The sequence below is a fragment of the Astyanax mexicanus genome, chromosome 17 (genome assembly GCF_023375975.1).
Source record: "Astyanax mexicanus isolate ESR-SI-001 chromosome 17, AstMex3_surface, whole genome shotgun sequence".
In the NCBI taxonomy this organism is placed as follows: Eukaryota; Metazoa; Chordata; class Actinopteri; order Characiformes; family Acestrorhamphidae; genus Astyanax; species Astyanax mexicanus.
This window is the reverse complement of record NC_064424.1, coordinates 13,187,145-13,206,401: the sequence shown is the minus strand read 5'-3', so window position 1 is coordinate 13,206,401 and position 19,257 is coordinate 13,187,145. Positions and strand designations below refer to the sequence as shown.

Here is a 19,257-nt window from a genome sequence, read left to right as displayed (position 1 = left end):
GTGTTTCATTTCATTTTGAATGGTTTCTCATTTGGTTCTTAATACTAACGTGTAGGTAGGTGCTGAGAAGTTATTCATTAATTTATTTAGCTAAAATCAATCTCTTTCTTTGATTTCTAAGTCAGATATCTAGACCTTAAGTGAAAAATTACCATAACCACTCATATAATCAGATAACTGAAGAAATTGTGAATGTTAAGATTGTTTAATACATGTAAAAGCACTAATGGTTTGTCCCTGTTGACCTATTATAACACAGAACATTTCTTAATATTGATAGCAAATTAAAAATTAAATTGGATTAAATTAGTGCGACTAAATATTTTAAGGTTGAAATCCTGATGTAACAAATTACTATTTCATAACTTCATAACATGTGTTTGAAATCCAGTCAGGACTAGTTATATGGTATGTAAAACATTTCATTAAAGCATGTGAATTGTTAAGCAAAAAATTAGAGCACTTAAAAATGGGTTTCTTTGTTTTTACCAAATTGAAAACCTGGAATATAATCAATTGGAAGATGGATGATCACAAGCCATCAAACCGAACTGAACTGTTTGCATTTTTTCACCAGGAGTAAAAGCATAAAGTTATCCAAAAGCATTGTGAAAGACTGGTGGAGGAGAACATGCCAAGATGCATGAAAACTGTGATTAAAAAACAGGGTTATTCCACCAAATATTGATTTCTGAACTCTTAAATCTTTAAGAATATGAACTTGTTTTCTTTGCTATATTTAAGGTCAAATAAATGCTTTAAATAAATATTTTTAATTGGAATTTGGGAGAAATGTCTGTAGTTTTAAAGAATAAAACAAAAATGTTCATTTTAGTCAAACATATACCTATAAATAGAAAAATCAGATAAACTGATTCATAAACTGAAGTGGTCTCTTATTATTTTTCCAGATCTGTATATGTAAGCAAGAGCTAAAAGCTAGCAGGCTAATACTGTTGTTGTGCCCAAGGAAACGTGTTTGTGATGGATAGGGCAAATTGGTGCTAGGCAGGTGATTTAGCTAGTTACAATCAGCCAGGCGTTTTCTCTACAATCCCACCAACAAAGGGAAAATCTCAATGTTGCTCATTTTTGTTACACCTTTTAAAATCTCAGTAGTGTAAAACCATTAGTAAATAATATAAACCCCCACATTTCGGGTTTTGCTCTCTTTATTCAGTCGTTGGTTTCCCTTAGCACAACTTCTTTCATTTGTTTCATGGAATAGAATAACTGCACACACGTTTTATTCATTAAACCACAACTTCTCAAGTACTTTCCAACATTTTATTTTACAAAAGATCTCATCCAATAACACTCATTTAAAGTATGTACAAATATATACATTATCTTACAATACAGCTATACAGATTTGGCAGTTTTTTGGCCAAAGTAACTAATACTACTACTATTTCCTATGACCGCTCAACATGTACAGATAAAACAACAGTGGGACAAAGCTGCAGCTGTGTCTAAACGCGTGATCTGAAATGAATAACTGCGGTTTGTCTTTTCTCTGCACAGGAATGTGTATGTGTGGGGGATCAGGCATGCAAGAATTTATAGAGTCAACTCTTTACGACGGCACTGGTGTGAGTGTAGAGCAGTGTTTATGCAGTTGCTCGCGCTCATTCTTGCTCGTTTTTACTTCATATTTTCTTTGCTCAGCCCTGACAGCTCAGCAAAAATAGCACTGTGCTTAAAGGATTCATGGGAAGGCCACAGAATAATCCAAACAAATACAAGCCTCTGCTTGCAGTGCTGCTATAAATAGCCTGGTTTGGAAAGCTTGCGCACATGGTTACCTTCACAAAAGACCACTACAGCATTCAGCAGACAGCGTGAACACCACTGGCACAAAGGAAAGCTGCAGACATGGCTGAGACGCTGCAGCTCTAATAAAAAAGTCCTCTTCTATTCTTTTTCCAAGATGCTTTCTCTTGGTCATCTCCAGTCCTTCATGATGCCCCCCTGCCTTCATTTTTCAGCAGCACCACCTCTCTGTTGCTGGGGAATTGGTGAGATCTCTCTCTCTCTTTCTCTCTCTGCAGTATCATTAAACTTCATCACTTTTTTGGTTCAGCCTGGTATTTTTCTTCATCTTCCACATGTCTTGTGGAACAGTGTGCTAATTGCCTTTGTCTACCACTGTTTTTCATCTTGTTTTCATGGATCACACTTCAAAAGAACAGATCAGCACCTTCTATTATTCAGAACAGAATCATGAGATAGTACATTAGGAAAATAGACACTGAGCTGGTTGCTTGTTTTTGTGGAACTCCTATTACACACTTTGTAGTAGATCAGACCTGGTTGGGTTAGAATTTTGTCACCGATACCAAAAGATGGCCGAAACGGAAGCTGCCATCTTGCGTGTGCTTGCGCAGTAGAGCCTAGAGGTGGGCGATCCAAATATCGATAATAACGATACCAAACCTGGTATTGATATTGAGCAATACTCGTGTAAAATATTGATACTTAAGCTTTTTTTACTCTCGCGCACACAGTGACTGCTGCGCATGCAGATTCATCAAAATCTACTCCTTGTCTGTAGGAGTAGCCTACGCTGTGAGTATTTTTTTTATATTTGGGATATTTATTTTGCACTTAAAGGAAGAAATTTCCTTATTTCCTTAATTCTATTTTTTAAAAAAGAAACAAAGAACTAGAAAAGATGTCTAGTGAGGGGACAATTTTTATTTTATTTTTATATTTTTTATATTTTTATGTTTCTCCTTTTCTACCTCAAAAAAGTATTTATATTCCTAATGTTAAGGCAAACATTTTGTTACTGTTCCATTGTTTCTAAACAAAAATGTTGATTGTGATAATAAAGGGGACCTAGTAGCTTCACTTTTTAACCCATGTCTTTCTGTCCATACTTACATATATAGTATAGTCTATGGTCCCAACCTCTCTATTTACTAGGGCTGCAACTAAAGATTAATTTGGTAGTCTACTAATCTGATGATCATTTTTTCGATTAGTTGATTAGTCAACGATTATTTCTGCCATGTCCTTCATCTCTAAAAACAGCAGAAAAAAAAAATATATATATAAGATAGATATATATTTATAAGATAGATATAAAACATGAGATATAAAAGGCATTTAAATGTCCACATGTTGTTTAAACATGGAGAGTACTAATATTTAGTGAATAAATAAGTAATCTGTTGTGTTTGGGCACTTTTAGAGACACAGAACAAGTTTCTTCTGCCCCCAGCACTTTGTGCGCGTAATGTGGTACTGTTAAAAATTAACGATTAGTCGACAATAAAATTTGTAGTCAACAAATTTAAATAATCGACATTGTCGATTATATCTACTACCCTACTATTTACATGACAAAAACAATGCCTTGTCCACATGTATCCAGATATTTAAAAACCTAAATTCTTGTCCACATGAAAATGCTGTTTTTAACCAAGGGCCACTTAACCCTAAACCATTTTTTTCCATTAATAGTTGAAATGTGTTTCTTTGAAGTAATAAAACATACTAGTCCTGCTTAATATTTTTCTAAAACTTTCCTAACCTCTAAAAAAAAGCTTTCATCGTGGTAATTTCTGCCTCTGCACCACCCTCTTTGATTTAACTGTTCTATATGTGTAGCTGATGTGTCCGTGTACTTTGTTATGTGGACACTCACAATATGCAGATCAATCAATCAATCAATAATACCACCCCCCTGCTGACGTCCAACCATCTTTGTCTCTCCTCTATCAAAGGCACACTGCTGATGCTGCAGCTTAGCCAATCAGCTCTCCCTCCTGCTCTGCCTCTAAACCCATACATCACCCAGTGCCCCTTCTAAACTACCCCTTCCATTTTTTTAAGCATTTTTCAAATTTGAGTTATAGGTGGAGTCACCTAAAGAGTTTTTTTTGACAACTTCATTGCCAGCTCTATATTTTTATAGCTTGCAACAACTTAATGTACAATTAAAAATGTTAAGATGTTCCTTTTTTCTAACATAAAGGTACATTTTCGAAAATGTATTTGTAGAACAGTGACAATAAGCTTCAACGTCCACTGAGAGAAATAACAACCCAAACTGCTCCGTGTGAAAGCACCATTAGCCCAGTGTGTGGTCAACAATTGCACAAGAAGCCAATCAACTCCTGCCACAGCCAATGGAGACAAAGAAGGCCTTCTCCACTCTCGAGCAGTGAAGTGAGGGCTATTTTCTCCTGGGTTGCCTGCCGTCTGGTCTCATGCAGACCAGCTCATTCAGCTCCTGACAGCTTGTGGAGGCCAGGGTGACACAGCTCACAGCTCAGAGCAGCTCAAGTGCGTCAATGGAAACCAAATGGGAGCTCCGTACGCCAAAGGACCTCTTGGCTTCTCTGCAGTGCAGCGCAAATGAAAGCCCTGCCATAGACCACAGCCAGCACTGAGCTCTGTGTGAGTGTTTGTCAGTGCACTTCATCGAACATCACTGAATGAAGGATTTATTAAAACGAGAGGTTTCCAAGGCAACTGTGACACAGCACAGGTTAAAGTATTCATTTTGTTCTAGGGGTCGAGGTAAGCCAGAGGCAGAGCAATGGAGCTGTGACCCAGGAGACATCTGTGAGCATAATAACATCCTGCCACTTCCACTTCCGCTGTGCTTCACATTTAACCTCTGCACGTCAAACCTGGCAAAAGTGTCAGATAAAGGACAAAAATATTATGCAGGGTTATACAATTAAGTGTCTTACTGTTCAAAACTAACATTGAAGGCTTCTGCATAATGAATATGCCATGCAGTGCCATGCAGCTGCCAAAACGTTTTAAACCATTATTCCTAATGCAGGTGCATACAATTAACCCAATTGCATGCACCACCACTCAAAAACACCAAGCATTATTTAATTCCATTTTTCACCACAGTGCAACACATTGTTTTTCTACATTATTTCATTCAAATAAAAACAAAACCAAACTGAAAGTGCCTGAAATGATAATCTATGACAGGGGTCATCAATTACATTTGGCCGCGGGCCAGATATTTTCCAAGCCATTACGTGGTGGGCCACAACAACAACAAAAAAAAACAGTTTGGGAAATTGAGTTGTAATGGGATGGAGTGCTACAGGCTAGTAGCTCTCTAGCCCAGAGGGTTGTTGAACCCAATTGCAGAACAGTTGATTACAAAGCAGGTAAAAACAAGGAAGAAAGAAGAAAAAAATGCCCTTATAAGGAGATAGGGAGCCTGATCTATGACCTGTGACTTGAAATGTGTATAAATACAAAAACGCAGTATTTTAACAGAAACTTTTCACTGTGTGTAAAAAGCTTACCAGAAACTCCTGTGAGGGTGATAGATGAGGAGAAGCTGATCAATGAACTAACCTTATTACCCTCTGTTGAGAAAAGGAAAATAAGATGGAAATCAAAAGTTAAGAGAGCAGAAGGTGGGGATCTCAGACCACTCTGTCTGTGATTGGTCCCAAGAAATTGTGTGCCCAATCGTTTTAGAAAGTTGCTTCATCCCATCATAATTATTTTCCACAAAATTGTGGAAATTGTTTTTTGCATTATCTCTCTGACACTCAGTTGAGGCTACAAATCACGTCCTCCCATTTAATGACCTGTCGCCCGCCGCACTGTCATTTGCTAACATGAACGCTGAGTTGAAGGCCACTGAATAATTGCAATTATGCATTTTAGCACACAGATTATCATCGTCCCTCATCACTAGCTGTCTAATCTCAGTCAAGCCAAAACGTATATACTGACAACAATGCCTTTTAGGTTTCTTTGCTCTTTGCGGTCAGAAAAAAAATACTTTGACGGAAAGATGTAATTTGACTGACAAGCAAAAGAAACAGTTGTTTTCTAACAGGCAGGGGCAGGAGTTTGTCAAAACTGTGCTACAACAAAAACAGACCCACGTGAAACAAGAAATCAAAGAAAAGTAACCATCTGCAATATTTAAATGTTAAGAATTAAGTGCCTTACATTGGTAGCACTATAAAATTGAATGTATAAAAAAAGAAAAAATATATTATGCATGACAAATAGGCAAAATCCCTCTACAAGTACAAAGTAAAGAGAAAAGGGCAATTGATGATATAAGAAAACTGACAAACCTACTAGCAGTCAAGCCAAGTGGTTGTATTGTCCTCAATATAACTTGTATACAGTTGACATTGTATTAAAGGGATTTTGCCTATTTATAAAAAAAAAAGTATTTTGCATACTTTATACAGAATAGTCGAATAGTTCTGCACATGCACACCATAGTAACCATAACTTTACACTTATGAATTATTTTAAGGTGTAAGTAAACTCTAAATATATCATTTTTTATCCACAACCATTTCATTCACACACTCCTTGTGTCCAACAAAAAATATTTTATGCTGCTAAAATGAAACTACATTGTTGAAAATTCTTTTTTTTTTTACTCTATTACATAGAAGTGGGCGGCAACCTTTTAAATGTTCCAATTGGTTGTTGCAGTGACTTACCAAACACAGAAGCCCTGTTAAAATGCCCCTGTAAGCCCCACCTCCAAATGCTTGTTATCAACCTTAAAGTTAATGTTTTGAAGCTACTGAGCGAACAGAAGGACTTCTTATACTGGGGTTGGATGTACTCTTTAAAAAAACAATGCCATAAACATCACAACATTTAATAATCCAGATATTAGACGGTCTTTTATAAAAATCTTGCTCTGAAAAGCTCACATGGTTGTCACAGTGTACAGAACAAGCAACTGCTTGCTACTACTCACTAGCTGGAAAAATTAAAGAGAAAACCAAAAATGTGTTTCCCATCAAACAAAAAAAATTAAACGCTCCACAGGAGTGCACCAATACCCTACCATACAATATATAATACATTAGAAGGACCACGTGGGCAGAGAGTTTGAGGCCGAAAAGCTTGTTCTCTTTCTCCTACCAAGCGACAGTGTCCTTTCATATCACCGCTGAAAAGCCCCCCTTCTCCTCGTCCTCATCATCCAGCTCAATGCGGATCTCTGGGCCGTCCTTGTGGGACTCGGGTTGGCTCTGGGCACGCTCAGGTTTGGGTGTTGAGGTTGAGGAGGAGGGTGGAGAGGGCTGCTGAACGGACATTGCGCGCCGTAGGAGTGGAGTGCGCTTACAGGACAAGAAGTCCGGCGAGGGGGAGAGGAACTCTGGCTTGGAGGAAAGGCCGAAGGAGCCCTGCCTCAGGACCATGCGGTTCTTCTTAGAGCGTGAGCCGTGCTCAAACTCCAGTGTGGAGAGGTGGGCGGCGTAGCCCTCACTTAGAAACTAAGCAGAACAGAAAGAGAAAGGGAAAGGGTGAGGAAGTAATACTAAAAGAAAGTAGGACTACACGATATTGGAAAAATTTTACATTGCAAATGTTCTTTTTTCGGCGATATATATCGCAATATTAAACAGTGCAGGACCGATCAAGAGCTGATTCAGTGCAGAGCACTCAAAACCCGAGGAAAACAGCAAAACAACAGTAATCGGCCCTTTAATCAGGCATTTAAATGGCTTTTTAAAAAGCAAATAAGAGCGTTTTTCTAGGATTAAAAGCGTGAATTCAGCTTTCGACACATGCTCACGTTTACAAGCACGTGCCCAGCCATGTGGAGGGAGGCCATGCGGTTACCTCGTGTTTACTCCTGCCCCCCATACGCTTCTGAGGCAGCAGCAGCCTGTCACTTACGCAGACACAGAGACAACGCTGTGTATCTACTTCTTGTGTCAAGAATCAAAACATTGCAACATGACGTGTTTGATTTGATTGCCTTAAGTAACATTGCACGTCGTACGACTTGACTATTGCGCGTGTGCACACCGCAATGACTATAACAATATATTGTGCAGCCCTAATAGAACACATACATGAAGTAATTTAAATATGGACAATTAACGTTACAATATGTGACCAGTACCTGACACAGGTGCTGGTGCTTCTTTGATGGCCTTCCAACAATATAGATCTGAGAGGGCTCCAGTCCCAAAGCACTGTATACAGACATGTCCTTCATGGAGCCATAAGCTGCACTGATCTTAATGTGACACTGCAGAACACAAAACACATAATCGGAGTTATAAAGCAACAATGCATAAAACATCTATTTCTATAAATACAACAAAAGTGTATATAATATAACTGTATATAAACTGTACATAAAATATAATAATGTAAAAACCCGCATCCCTATTGTATACAGCTCTGGAAAAAATAGGAGACCACTTGAATTGAAAACCTCTGGAATATAACCAAGAGAAAGATGGATGATCACAAGCCATCAAACCAAGCTTAACTACAGGAGTGGCATAAAGTTATCCAAAAGCGGTGTGTAAGACTGGTGAAGAACATGCCAAGGTGCATGAAAACTGCAGGTGTATTAAAAACCAGGGGTATTCCACCAAATATTGATTTCTGAACTTGATTTCTTTGCATTATTTAAGGTCTGAAAGTTCTGCAACCTTTTTGTCATTTCAGCCATTTCTCATTTTATGCAAATAAATGCTCTAAATGACAACATTTTTATTTGGAATTTGGGAGAAATGTCCGTAGTTTTCAGATTAAAACAACAATGTTCATTTTAAACAAACATATACCTATAAATAGCAAAATCAGAGAAACTGATTCAGAAACTGAAGCGGTCTCTTATATTTTTTTCCAGAGCTGTATGTGTCTAATATAAGAGTTATCTGACCCCAGTACAAAGGCACACACATCAAAATTCACAAAGTAGATTGAAATGAATGCGGAAAGTCTGCACTTTCAAAGCTTTTGTTGTTTACTGGGCCTTCTTTTCAGGCAACAGTTTTGCACCACTGAACTGGAATCTCATTTTGGGAAATGGGGAGAGAGTTTCAAATCCAAGTCATTAAATCCTTTCTAGAAAAGAAATAGAGATGTGGCAATAGCCCTTTTTCACCATTCACTCACCATGCCTTTATTCAACAAATCAGACTCGCTCCACTCAACTCTATGGGGAAACTGTATTACAGCCAGGTACTATTGTTGCACCTGCAGACTACTCAAGGTGCTTGCTTCATTCATGATGAAATTCTATTCATATTATAAGCTAACATGCGCACTGAAATTATCTTACATAAGAATGAATGTTATAATATATACTGCCAGTAAAACTTTACCCCTAACCATATATTCATTATTTAAAATTAAATGCTGAACCTATCATGAAACATTTTGTTAGCCACTTTGCATGTTTTGCATGTGGAGTCCTGCAGGGTTGTACTTTAGGGTCTTTGGTGAGGTTGCCAGTCTTATAATATTGGTTTAGTGTGCAGTATTAGCTCGTATAACACAAACGTTGTATTTTAACTCAAGCCTAAACCCTTCCAGCTCCAAATATGGACACAACACAATCTGTGTTTCAAATGGAGCTCAGCCAACCAGAATTTGGAACGAAATGCTGTAATATGTGGACATTTATGTGTAAATCACCTCTTTAACCAGGCTCTTGAGGAAGATGGTTTTCTGACGCAGGGGGTCATGCACAAGCCCCTCAGAGAAGAACACCATGCCCTGGGGAAAGTTGTGCTGGGAAAGCCAGGACACCACCCTCTGCTTCTGCATGTCCGGCCGACCAGTGATGTAGATGATGAGAAAGCCAAGGTCCTGCCAATGTCTGCAAACAACACAGTGCCAACAAAATGGCTTTTAGTAATAAAAGGATTATCTCAAGCAAGGGAAATGGCTCCACCACACAAACACACACACTCACACTCACCTGACTACATCCACAGCTCCAGGGCGGACTTTAGGATCACTGCCCATGAGTGAGACACTGGCAGCAAATGAGCCATCAATGCTGAATACCACGCACTCCATTCCCCTCGGCAGTACAGTGAGGAACGCCTCTGCACTCGTCTGGTCACCTCTTTAAAAACACAATTAAAAACAGATGTCTTTAAACACACAGTCTAGTCAGCTTTAGTCCTTCTGTTTCTCTGCATACATTATGATCAGAACTAGAACTACAAAGTGCTCTTTATCCTCAGTGGAGTGTCCTTATGTACCTAATAACATTTTAAGACTGTTACATATGCCTGCCATGGGAAATTAGTGACAAATGCATCTGTTTAAACACTCTATTGAACTTATCATAGTGAAGTCAGTATGTTTTATTTAGTATATTAGTTTTGTTTTATATATTAGATTTGTTTTTATATGTGATGAAGCTTTTGATTTGATTGAAGAGCATGTGATGACCACTTACTTAACCACCATTTTGATGGGGTACACGCCAAGAGGCAGTCTCTTGTTTGCAGGAATGGTATAGGTCACACGGCCACTGCTGCTGGTAACCTCAGTGTCGAACAACACCCAGCGCCCTGACGCAGGCTGCGACTTTAAAAACACGTCCACCTGAGAGAAAGTGAATGAATTACTACCTTTTTTATGTCACAATAATAAAAAAACATACCTAAAAGTCTAAATAGAAAAAAAATGCAATTTAATTTTTATTAATGCATACAAACACGAAGATAGTTTTTCTATATTATTAAAATCATTGTCTTAATAATACTGTAGGTTCCTGCTATTTTTTGGTGATTGCCAAGTCAATTCTCTGTACATTCACACAGCACATGCAAAAACATTACGGTAAATGAATCCATCCATCATTTGAAAAATTCCATAATATTAATTTTAGAACCTTCTCTCCTGTGAGGGTGACCATGTCCAAAGGGCCATACATGAACCTGCCCACCAGCGTCTGTGGGCAGTCCTCTGTTGCAATCACGTCATGCACTCTGTGGTTAGCTGTAACGTTCTGTGGACAGAGACATGACAGATGAGGACCATTACCAGGATGCCATCCTTGAGTGGGTAGCAGCAATGAACGTGAAAAGAGGTCAAGAGCAAGGAAAAGACTGTAGAAGAAAAGACTTTAGTGGAAGCAACACTGACTAAAATTGCAAAGCAAATTTTGAATATTAGGAAATCTATTCTATATTGCAATTCAAAAATCTGGAATCATTTTGCCATCCTATCAGTGTTTGAACAGATTGATATCTATTGTTTACAGACCAAAATATGGCAGACAAACTACCACAAACTGGAAACTAGCAACTAGCAAGAAAGCTGTTGACGTAGCACTGTTCATAAAAAAAACTCTACTGCTTAAGTGTAAAAGATGACCAAACACATAAAAATGTACATTTTTAAAGCAAAACAATTCAAAATGTTTGCTATCTACTTATTAAAATGGCTGCTTACAAATAGGAAAGTTATCTGCTGCAATGCTGCAAGTATTTTAGCTAACTCACATCACTTGACTCTGTATATTTGTGACACTTTTGTGACAAAATATTCCTATCTAATACAGTATACTTGTGAAATGGTTCTGAATCTGCACTCTTGTACATCACTGAGATATGAAGTCTCTTTCCCAAGCACATTCCACTTCAGCTTAAAATGAGAAAAACACAGCTGATTGGCCATTTTAATAAAGGGCTATGCTATTGTCAGGACTGCTTTTCTCTGGAGGCAGACATGCAGTCTCAGTTTCTGTCACTGAGGAATAGAAAAACATCACTTATAAAGAGCTTCAAGTTCCAATCTGGCAGCAAAGAGTGCATTTGTAAATGTGCTTTTGTCATTTTTCGGATGCCTCAGGGCTGAGAATAAAGTGTATAAAGATATTTCCCTAGCTCTTTAGGGAGTATTTTACAGGGATATTTAGGACCAAACTGTAGGTCTGTCTCAATTGCATTAGTAAATACACATATCTATCTATCTATGTTTATTCAAGTATTCTCGGTTTTAAAAAAGGAAAGTCAACTTAACACAGGTAGTCTTTAAAATTCCCTAAAAAATGAAGGGTTAAGTCTTATTTACAGGAGTGAAGAATGTAGTCTTGAACAGCTAAAATAGATAAACTGGGAACCCTTTTTTAACACCAAGTATATAGATTAGTACTGGTTTCTGATAATTGCACAAATTTAGATGCTTTCAAAAATGCACAATAGAGATCTGTAGATACTGATAATAATGCTACTGTCAAACAAAACTATGGGCATTAACTTTCTTCATTTTTCACTTTTTGACATAATGTGAATCCAGCAGATGCTCTTAATAATTGTCTTTTTACAAATAAAAGATTCAATGTTTTTGCATGACAGCGACAAAATTTCCAACTGTTTTTTGCCGTTGTGTGTTTAAATAATATAAAGTAAATTAATTTATTCCATTTAATTGTGATAACTGTAACCTTATTTACCCAAATCACTGCAGTAAACACACACACAGTGATGTAGTGAGCACACATTCCTGGAGCAGGGGGCAGCCATCACTGTGGTTCAATGGGCAGCCAATCCTTGGTATCGAACACACAACCCTGTCATTAGTAACATGGTGCTTTAACCACTAATACACTTCTAGCCCTTGGGACAGCTCTAGTCAATAATACAAAACACATATTCTTTATTTAAATATTGTCTTTTAATTCAGTGGAGAAAATGATAGTCATCTTCTTGTCATTGTCTTGTGACTTGTCATTGCCACTGCTCTCATTACTGTGCAGTTTTGTCTAAACTAATCATTGACACACATTTAGGCAGTGGGTTGTTCATACTACATACTACGATAGCCAATTTTAAAAACACCAATAACCAGTTAAAGGTAAGTAGAGTGATACAAGAAAACCACGTCATGTGTTTTATCAGTCTAATGCTTTTCCTATTCCTCACTGGCAAACCTTTTTTACATGTAATATATATATATTTTATATGAAAAGCATTAAATGGCCAAAACACAATTTGTGCAATCACAAAAGTTAGACAACGTATCTTTTCAGTCAGGAAAATCACTCATCTCGCACCTCTGCCATAGTGCTAGAATGCAGAGCCAGAACACTGCATCAAACTCGCAGGGAGGGATCCTCTCTCTGTAGGTTCTTCTCTAAATAATGCACTGCCTGACTCTGTTAAAGAGCTTCTATCACTGAAAACAGAGCAGAGCTCATTTATCTTATATCACTCTTAAAGCTGCAGTATCAGAAACAGCCTGTTCTATTCTAAGAGATAAAGACAAGTTAGAAAATGGTTGTTTAGATATTAATTATAACTGTTTAATTAATGTAAGGAGACCTCAGGGAAAAATATAAAATACGATATAATTGTTGAAGTATCGGCCCTTAAATCACTGCAAATTAGAACCATGCACTAAAAGCTAACATTAAAAGCCCACATGTGGACCACACTTCAATTATTCCTTTTTATTAACACAAAATTCCATCGTAGTTTAATAACACTTATCAAAATATTCATAGTGGCTACTGAATACTAAACTAAACAACTCAATAATATAGTTTCAGAGAGTGATTAGACTGTTAAAGGAGAAATCCCGTGTAAAATGAACACAGGTTGAAGTGAAATATGATGATGAGTACAAACTTTTGTTGAATAGACCACCTCCATTCACCCCCAGCATTCTGAAATACAGCACCTTTAGCCGATGCTCCCAACAGGCTTACTATGCTAGAGATAGGCGCATAGCATTACCTATGCAAAGAAATCACTGTTTCACACTTTATTAGTAGAATTCTGAGGACCCTAGCATTTAAAACGAGGCACTGAGAATTTTAAAACCCTGTTTATACACACAGCACCTTGAGGTAGTTCTCCAGGTGCCACCATCTTGGAATTAGGTCACTATACTCAACTGTCAACACATGAACACATGAAACTTTTTTTTACAGTTTTGTCTATTTAACTGTATTGGACACAGCCATTATCCCCAATACTTTTGGAATTGACAGAATTTATTTTCATTTCTTTTTTACGTGTCTGAGCTTAAGGCGAAGCACTGATGGCACCCCCAATTCCAATTTTCTCTCTTATTTCTTTACTGCCAATGCCAAGGGAGGAATATAAAGGATGACGTCTAACACAATTTTCCTCCAATTCTGGGGGAAAGATCAGATTTCGGGAAGGACATAACTTTTCCTCCTTTTAATCTCCTTTTAGTCTTCTACCTTTAACTCTCTTATGTCTGTCGATATTAGTAATACACAGACTATTCGCGCTGATGCCATCTGGCAGAATCTGCAACAGTTTCCTCCACCAGGCAGTCAGACTCCTCAACACACAGAGACGAAGACCACACACCTAACACACTTACACAGAACTGAACTAAAACCCTACACCACTCCTCAAACATAAAACAAAGACTGTACTGAACCCCCTCATCACTCTCCTCACACACACATACTCACACATACACACAGACTGGAACTGTCTCTATACCAAATTCTATATTACACTAAGTTCTGTATATTCTACCTCATCAGCTATGATCATGTATGTTCTATATGTTACAGTATGTTATATATCTCTGAACCTTATCTTCACCACACACATTTCGTTTGTACCGTATTGGTACTGCTCTGTCCTGTCTGTTAAATTGTCTCGTCTGTTATATTTATTTTAGTGTTATAGTTCTACATTGCACATGTTTGCACTGTATGTTGTCTATTGTATTGTTGTACCATGTTGCACAGTGTTGGTTTCGGAGGAGCGTAATTTTGTTACACTGGGTACCTGTACCTAAATATATATTGACAATAAAAGCCTTTTGACTTGACTGACTTTAATTGATATGTAAGTATGCACTGCTACTGAATTATGGAAGAGGTAGGAGTTTGTGTGGAAGAATCACAGGTCCGTTATCTGTATGTGGTGTGATGGCTGGTGTTACTTCTGCTTACCCTCAGTTTGACGTGTGTACGTCTGCGGAGCCATTTCTCTCGTGGGCTGGAGGGGGAGATGGGTATAGCGTCTTTACAGTCTGCTTCACCTGCCTTCAGACAGTCACACCGCAATACCTGATCAACGACAGTAACAGCAACTGTTCATTTAATAACATTTATTACATTTATGTCTTTTTTCATTGCCTATTTCATCAATTATTAGTAGTAGTACACAGTATTATTTCAAACCAACTTTTATTTGTGCAGTTATTCAAAATGACACTATATAGTAGCCAGTAGAAGAACTGTATACTATTTATTTCTAACTAGTCCACAGGGACCCCACGACAGCTCCAGATTCCACTGGATTCATAAAATATACAGGGGTCCCTTAAGACTGGCCAGAAAACCACTGCTATAAATAAAGCTTTAGCTGGCAGAGCACTGTGCTGTAGATGACAGTAGTACACTCCTATATATTAATAATATCTACTCGTTCCTGCCATCTAAATCCTTCAAGTCCTGAAAACTGTTTTAAACTAAATCCACACCTAATCTTAAACTTAAAGCATTTTACACCACTGTTATGTATATATAATATAAAGAAACATATTATGTATTGTGTATTATGTTTTGTACTAACTGTACTTCTGTACTAAAATGGTGAGGATGTGTCATTAAATATTGAGGAAACATGCCAAGTTTAAGCGCTGCCCATTCCCTAGTCCTGTTTTCACACCCGATGTTGCCAGGTATGGAACACAATAGCTGGCAAACATTGCATGCTACAGCTTCGGCATCCTTCTAAACAGCTCACTTGACAGGAGACACAGTAAAACGTAAGTAAATGTTGGTAATGCATTTGATAGATGCAGGCAGCTTAGACCCAGAAGGACTACAAGACAGATGCTGAGCTGTAAGATTTAGAGAGAGGTTAAGTTATACAGACTCTTTAATGTTTTTTGATGTTAGTATAAACATGCATTTGAAGTGACAAAATGATATGGTAGGTGGTAGAGTAAATAAAGTTACAGGATTTTGCACAAGCATGTCTCCTGCACACTTCCCCAAAGTTACATAGCGCAGTAACAGTTAACAGAGACACCGCTCTCCCTATAACGTCCTTTAAGGCATTGTACTGTTAACATACTTTTTAAGCTGTTATTTAAATTAAACAAAATGCAGCATGATTTTAATTTAAATGATTTTTTAATAATTTTAAATCAATTATAAACTCAAATCATATTTAACAGCTATAAACAGCTACGCAAGAATGAGCTTACAAAGCTCTGCTGTTCAATAAAAATAAAAATGTATGGCCATAACATCATATTGATATATTGCGCACACCTATTACACATACATCACGCTTGTGTTTGACGTGAATTATCTATATTGAAAATCACTGATAATGGATTCTGCTGTGTTCTCTCTCTCTTTTTTTTCTCCTTTATTTCTCTTTGTCTCTAAATTCTCAGGGGGCTTTTGCTTCACTCTCCTGCCCTGGTTCACTGAAAGAAAAATGATCTCCGCTCATCATAATCTTTCAGCCAGATCAATGAATGAGTGCCTGCTTCCAAAAATAGTCCGTGAGGCGACACGTGGCAACACGTTTTCCCTTCTTCTTTCTGTTTTTTTTTCTGACTTTTTGTCAGCATGCTGTGTTAAGGAGAGATTAGTGTTGCTGCACGGTTATGCTGTTATCTCCTGCAGATGCTGTTGTGTGAGTCAGTGTAAGCATTCTCACTCAGTCGATCCTGAAGACACAGAGATAGATCTATGCTACTGTGGGACTGCAGATGACCATGAGAGCATGGTGTAATTCATGCATGTATGCGTGCCTGTGTGTGTGAGTCAGAGACAGTGTGTGAGAGATTGTGTGTGATGCTCTCAATGGAACTGACCCTGACATTTCAACATTCAAATGCTCCACCTTGTCATAAAATCCCCCCGAGCTGCACTGAATGCTGTATTCTGATGCTGTGCTGTTGTTCCGCTCTTGACCTTGGTGAAGCTACGGAACCAGAATCAGGAATATAAAAAAAATTCAAGCTGTGGGCTTCCTTCCTCACTGAGAACACATGGAGAAAAAAGAGAGGAAGTAAAAGAAGGTTTAGAAGAAGTGCCTTCTGCACTTTCTTTGTTGTGTTTCACTTTCTCTGATTACCTTTTCCAAAGAATTGTTTATTCACTTTGTTCTGCAGGCAGGGTTTAATCTTGGCCTTGAACACTGTTCATACAGGTAATATAATAGCCTATATGTAGCTAACATAACAGGCCAGGCTAATGGTTTCCATTGCAAAAATAAATAAATACCTTGCTATTTAATATTGAATAATATTTGTGGAAAGACAATGAAACACATATAAGAAGTAATATTAAAAGCTGTGTTTACTGATTCTGTTACATTTCTGAAAGCAATGTAACATTAAAACCACACACAGTGATTATACTGTAAAAAACAAAAATCTTACAATGGTAACATAAAATGCTTTTTCTAAAAAAAATTTTTTATAATTTTTCTCCCCAACCCACTGACTGGAGTTCCCACATCGCTATTAAATGCCAATTTATATTTCTGCATCGAGGTAAAGTATGGTTTATGGCTTAGCCTGTGCAAGCTCTCTATACAGCTATCTGCTTCTGCATGTATGCGTGTGTGTGTCTATGTCTATGCCTCACCTCGGACTGCCAGCAGGTGGGGCTGGTGGGCATAGGGGAAGAAATGGTAGAGTTGGATCTCAAAACTCCAACTCCCAGAATCCCCGGTGGTAATCACTGCCAACCAGCTGCACCTGTGCAGCACTCTATATAAACCCCAGTGAAACTACACTTCACTGTTTAACCTTTGTAGATGGGTGACCAGTAACAGGAAGAAAGAAGAGAAAATAAAAAAGAAAAGAAAAATAGAAATAAGAAAAAATATATCCTAAAAGATTCCCAAGACAAAGTAAAACTAAGAGAGTTTTTTAGAAAATATGACCGCCAGTATAACTTAAACAAGATGTAAAAAGAGAGGACTGAGCTGCGCTAAGCCTGTTTTAAGTTTGGTTGTGTTTAAGTTAAGTTTAAGTTTAAGCTGTCTTGGGAGCTGAATGTTTGTTTGCACAAATGCCAACAAATGAGGCATTTGCTTTTCCCAACCATTCTCCAGTCTCCTTTGTACACAATTATTTAAGTTGCACAAGCTCACTTTTCATACCATCACCATTATAAATAACTATTAATGAGAGTGACAAATAAATAATACTTATTAAATCATATCCATGTGAGTAATTCAGTTAATATATACATAAATATATCAATTATAAATATGTATAATTCAAATAAAATCTACCCCAACTATAAAACAGTCATGTTCTTAAGGCTCTGCCTGTCACCTGAGGCCAGAGGCCCATCACCAAAGCACAGCTGCAGCTCATCAGAGAACTGATGAGGTCTTTCATTAGACAGCTCACAGAGCTTTGTGTTTCTGTGTTACTATTGTGTTTACCTGTGTTGTTAGCAGTATTATTTTGGGTTTATGATTGATGATGGATCTGCCTGCTTGTTTCTTGACTTCTGCCTGTCCTGACTATATGTTTGTGGTCCTAAATAAGGTCCTTCTGAACATGCAGTCTGCCTCCATCCCCTTAATCAGAAACAAATGAAAAATCAGTGATCCTTAATTAACACAATAATAGGGGGATGCTTATATTTTTCTGAGATACAGAAGGATTTGTCTTTTACTAACCAGTGTATGCTAACCAGAGAAGCATATTTTGTTTCGAAAACTGCTAGTACTACGTAGCTGGTCCTTAAGTAAAACTGATTTTAGTTTACTTAAACAGAAAAGCTCTGCCTCTTTTATTCACTGCTGTACAAACTGTGATATCAACACTTTCCCCTTTTGTCTTATTTGTTTGCCTCTCTACTTGTCACATTCAATGTGAAGACTGCTAATGTCTGTTTTCCACAGAGAAAACCTTTAAGAACCCTTGTTTTACTAGCCTCAGATATTTGTGGAGTAGTCTCTTTTCCTTAGTCTGAGCTGAGCTTGTTAGCTTTAGTTACATTAGAACAACTGTGGGCCTACTGGCAGGAAGCTCATTTAGACAGCAAACAGCCTGTTAGCTTTAGATTTCTAAGAGCAAACACTGCTCTGAAAGACCTGTAGGGCTCTCTGGAGAACGGAATATGGATCTGATGGAAGGAGGGGCTCTTTTCAAACGTTTTTACTGGCTGTCAGCACATTCTGACTTTGTGTTAGCACCTCTTTCTAGTTTCTCCAAGGCAACAATCAGAGTAGATACAAATCGTATGAGAATTTATAATATATCTCTGTGCTGCTCAAATGTGTCTCACTAATGTGTCTCAGTAATGTCGTCTCTTGAGCAGTGGCAGACACAGAACAATAAAAAGGGCACCTGTAAATGCTAGATTGTACATTCACATCACATTTCATTCATGGCTGGAGCCTTTCTTCATTAGGGTCACACCTAACGGGGCTGGTGTACAAGGTACTTCTTATTGGCACCCTGTTCTATTAAAAGAGCAGAGTGGCACTAATAAATTAAGACATAAAACATTTGTTGCTCTAGATGGCACATCAT

General features: G+C 37.8%; 1 protein-coding gene across 1 annotated transcript in view; it reads right to left on the bottom strand.

The window, feature by feature from the left end:
• Positions 1-1,273: 1,273 nt before the first annotated feature.
• plrdgb (PITP-less RdgB-like protein) overlaps positions 1,274-19,257 on the bottom strand; it is a 123,943-nt gene continuing 105,959 nt past the window's right edge. Inside the window, exons 13-19 of the mRNA XM_022676138.2 lie at positions 14,684-14,800; positions 10,631-10,747; positions 10,193-10,341; positions 9,704-9,853; positions 9,418-9,601; positions 7,886-8,014; positions 1,274-7,250 (exon numbers count right to left, since the gene is read on the bottom strand). Of these exons, the coding sequence (XP_022531859.2) occupies positions 6,912-7,250; positions 7,886-8,014; positions 9,418-9,601; positions 9,704-9,853; positions 10,193-10,341; positions 10,631-10,747; positions 14,684-14,800 (1,185 nt within the window). The 3' untranslated portion in view covers positions 1,274-6,911. The remainder of the gene's footprint in view (positions 7,251-7,885; positions 8,015-9,417; positions 9,602-9,703; positions 9,854-10,192; positions 10,342-10,630; positions 10,748-14,683; positions 14,801-19,257) is intronic.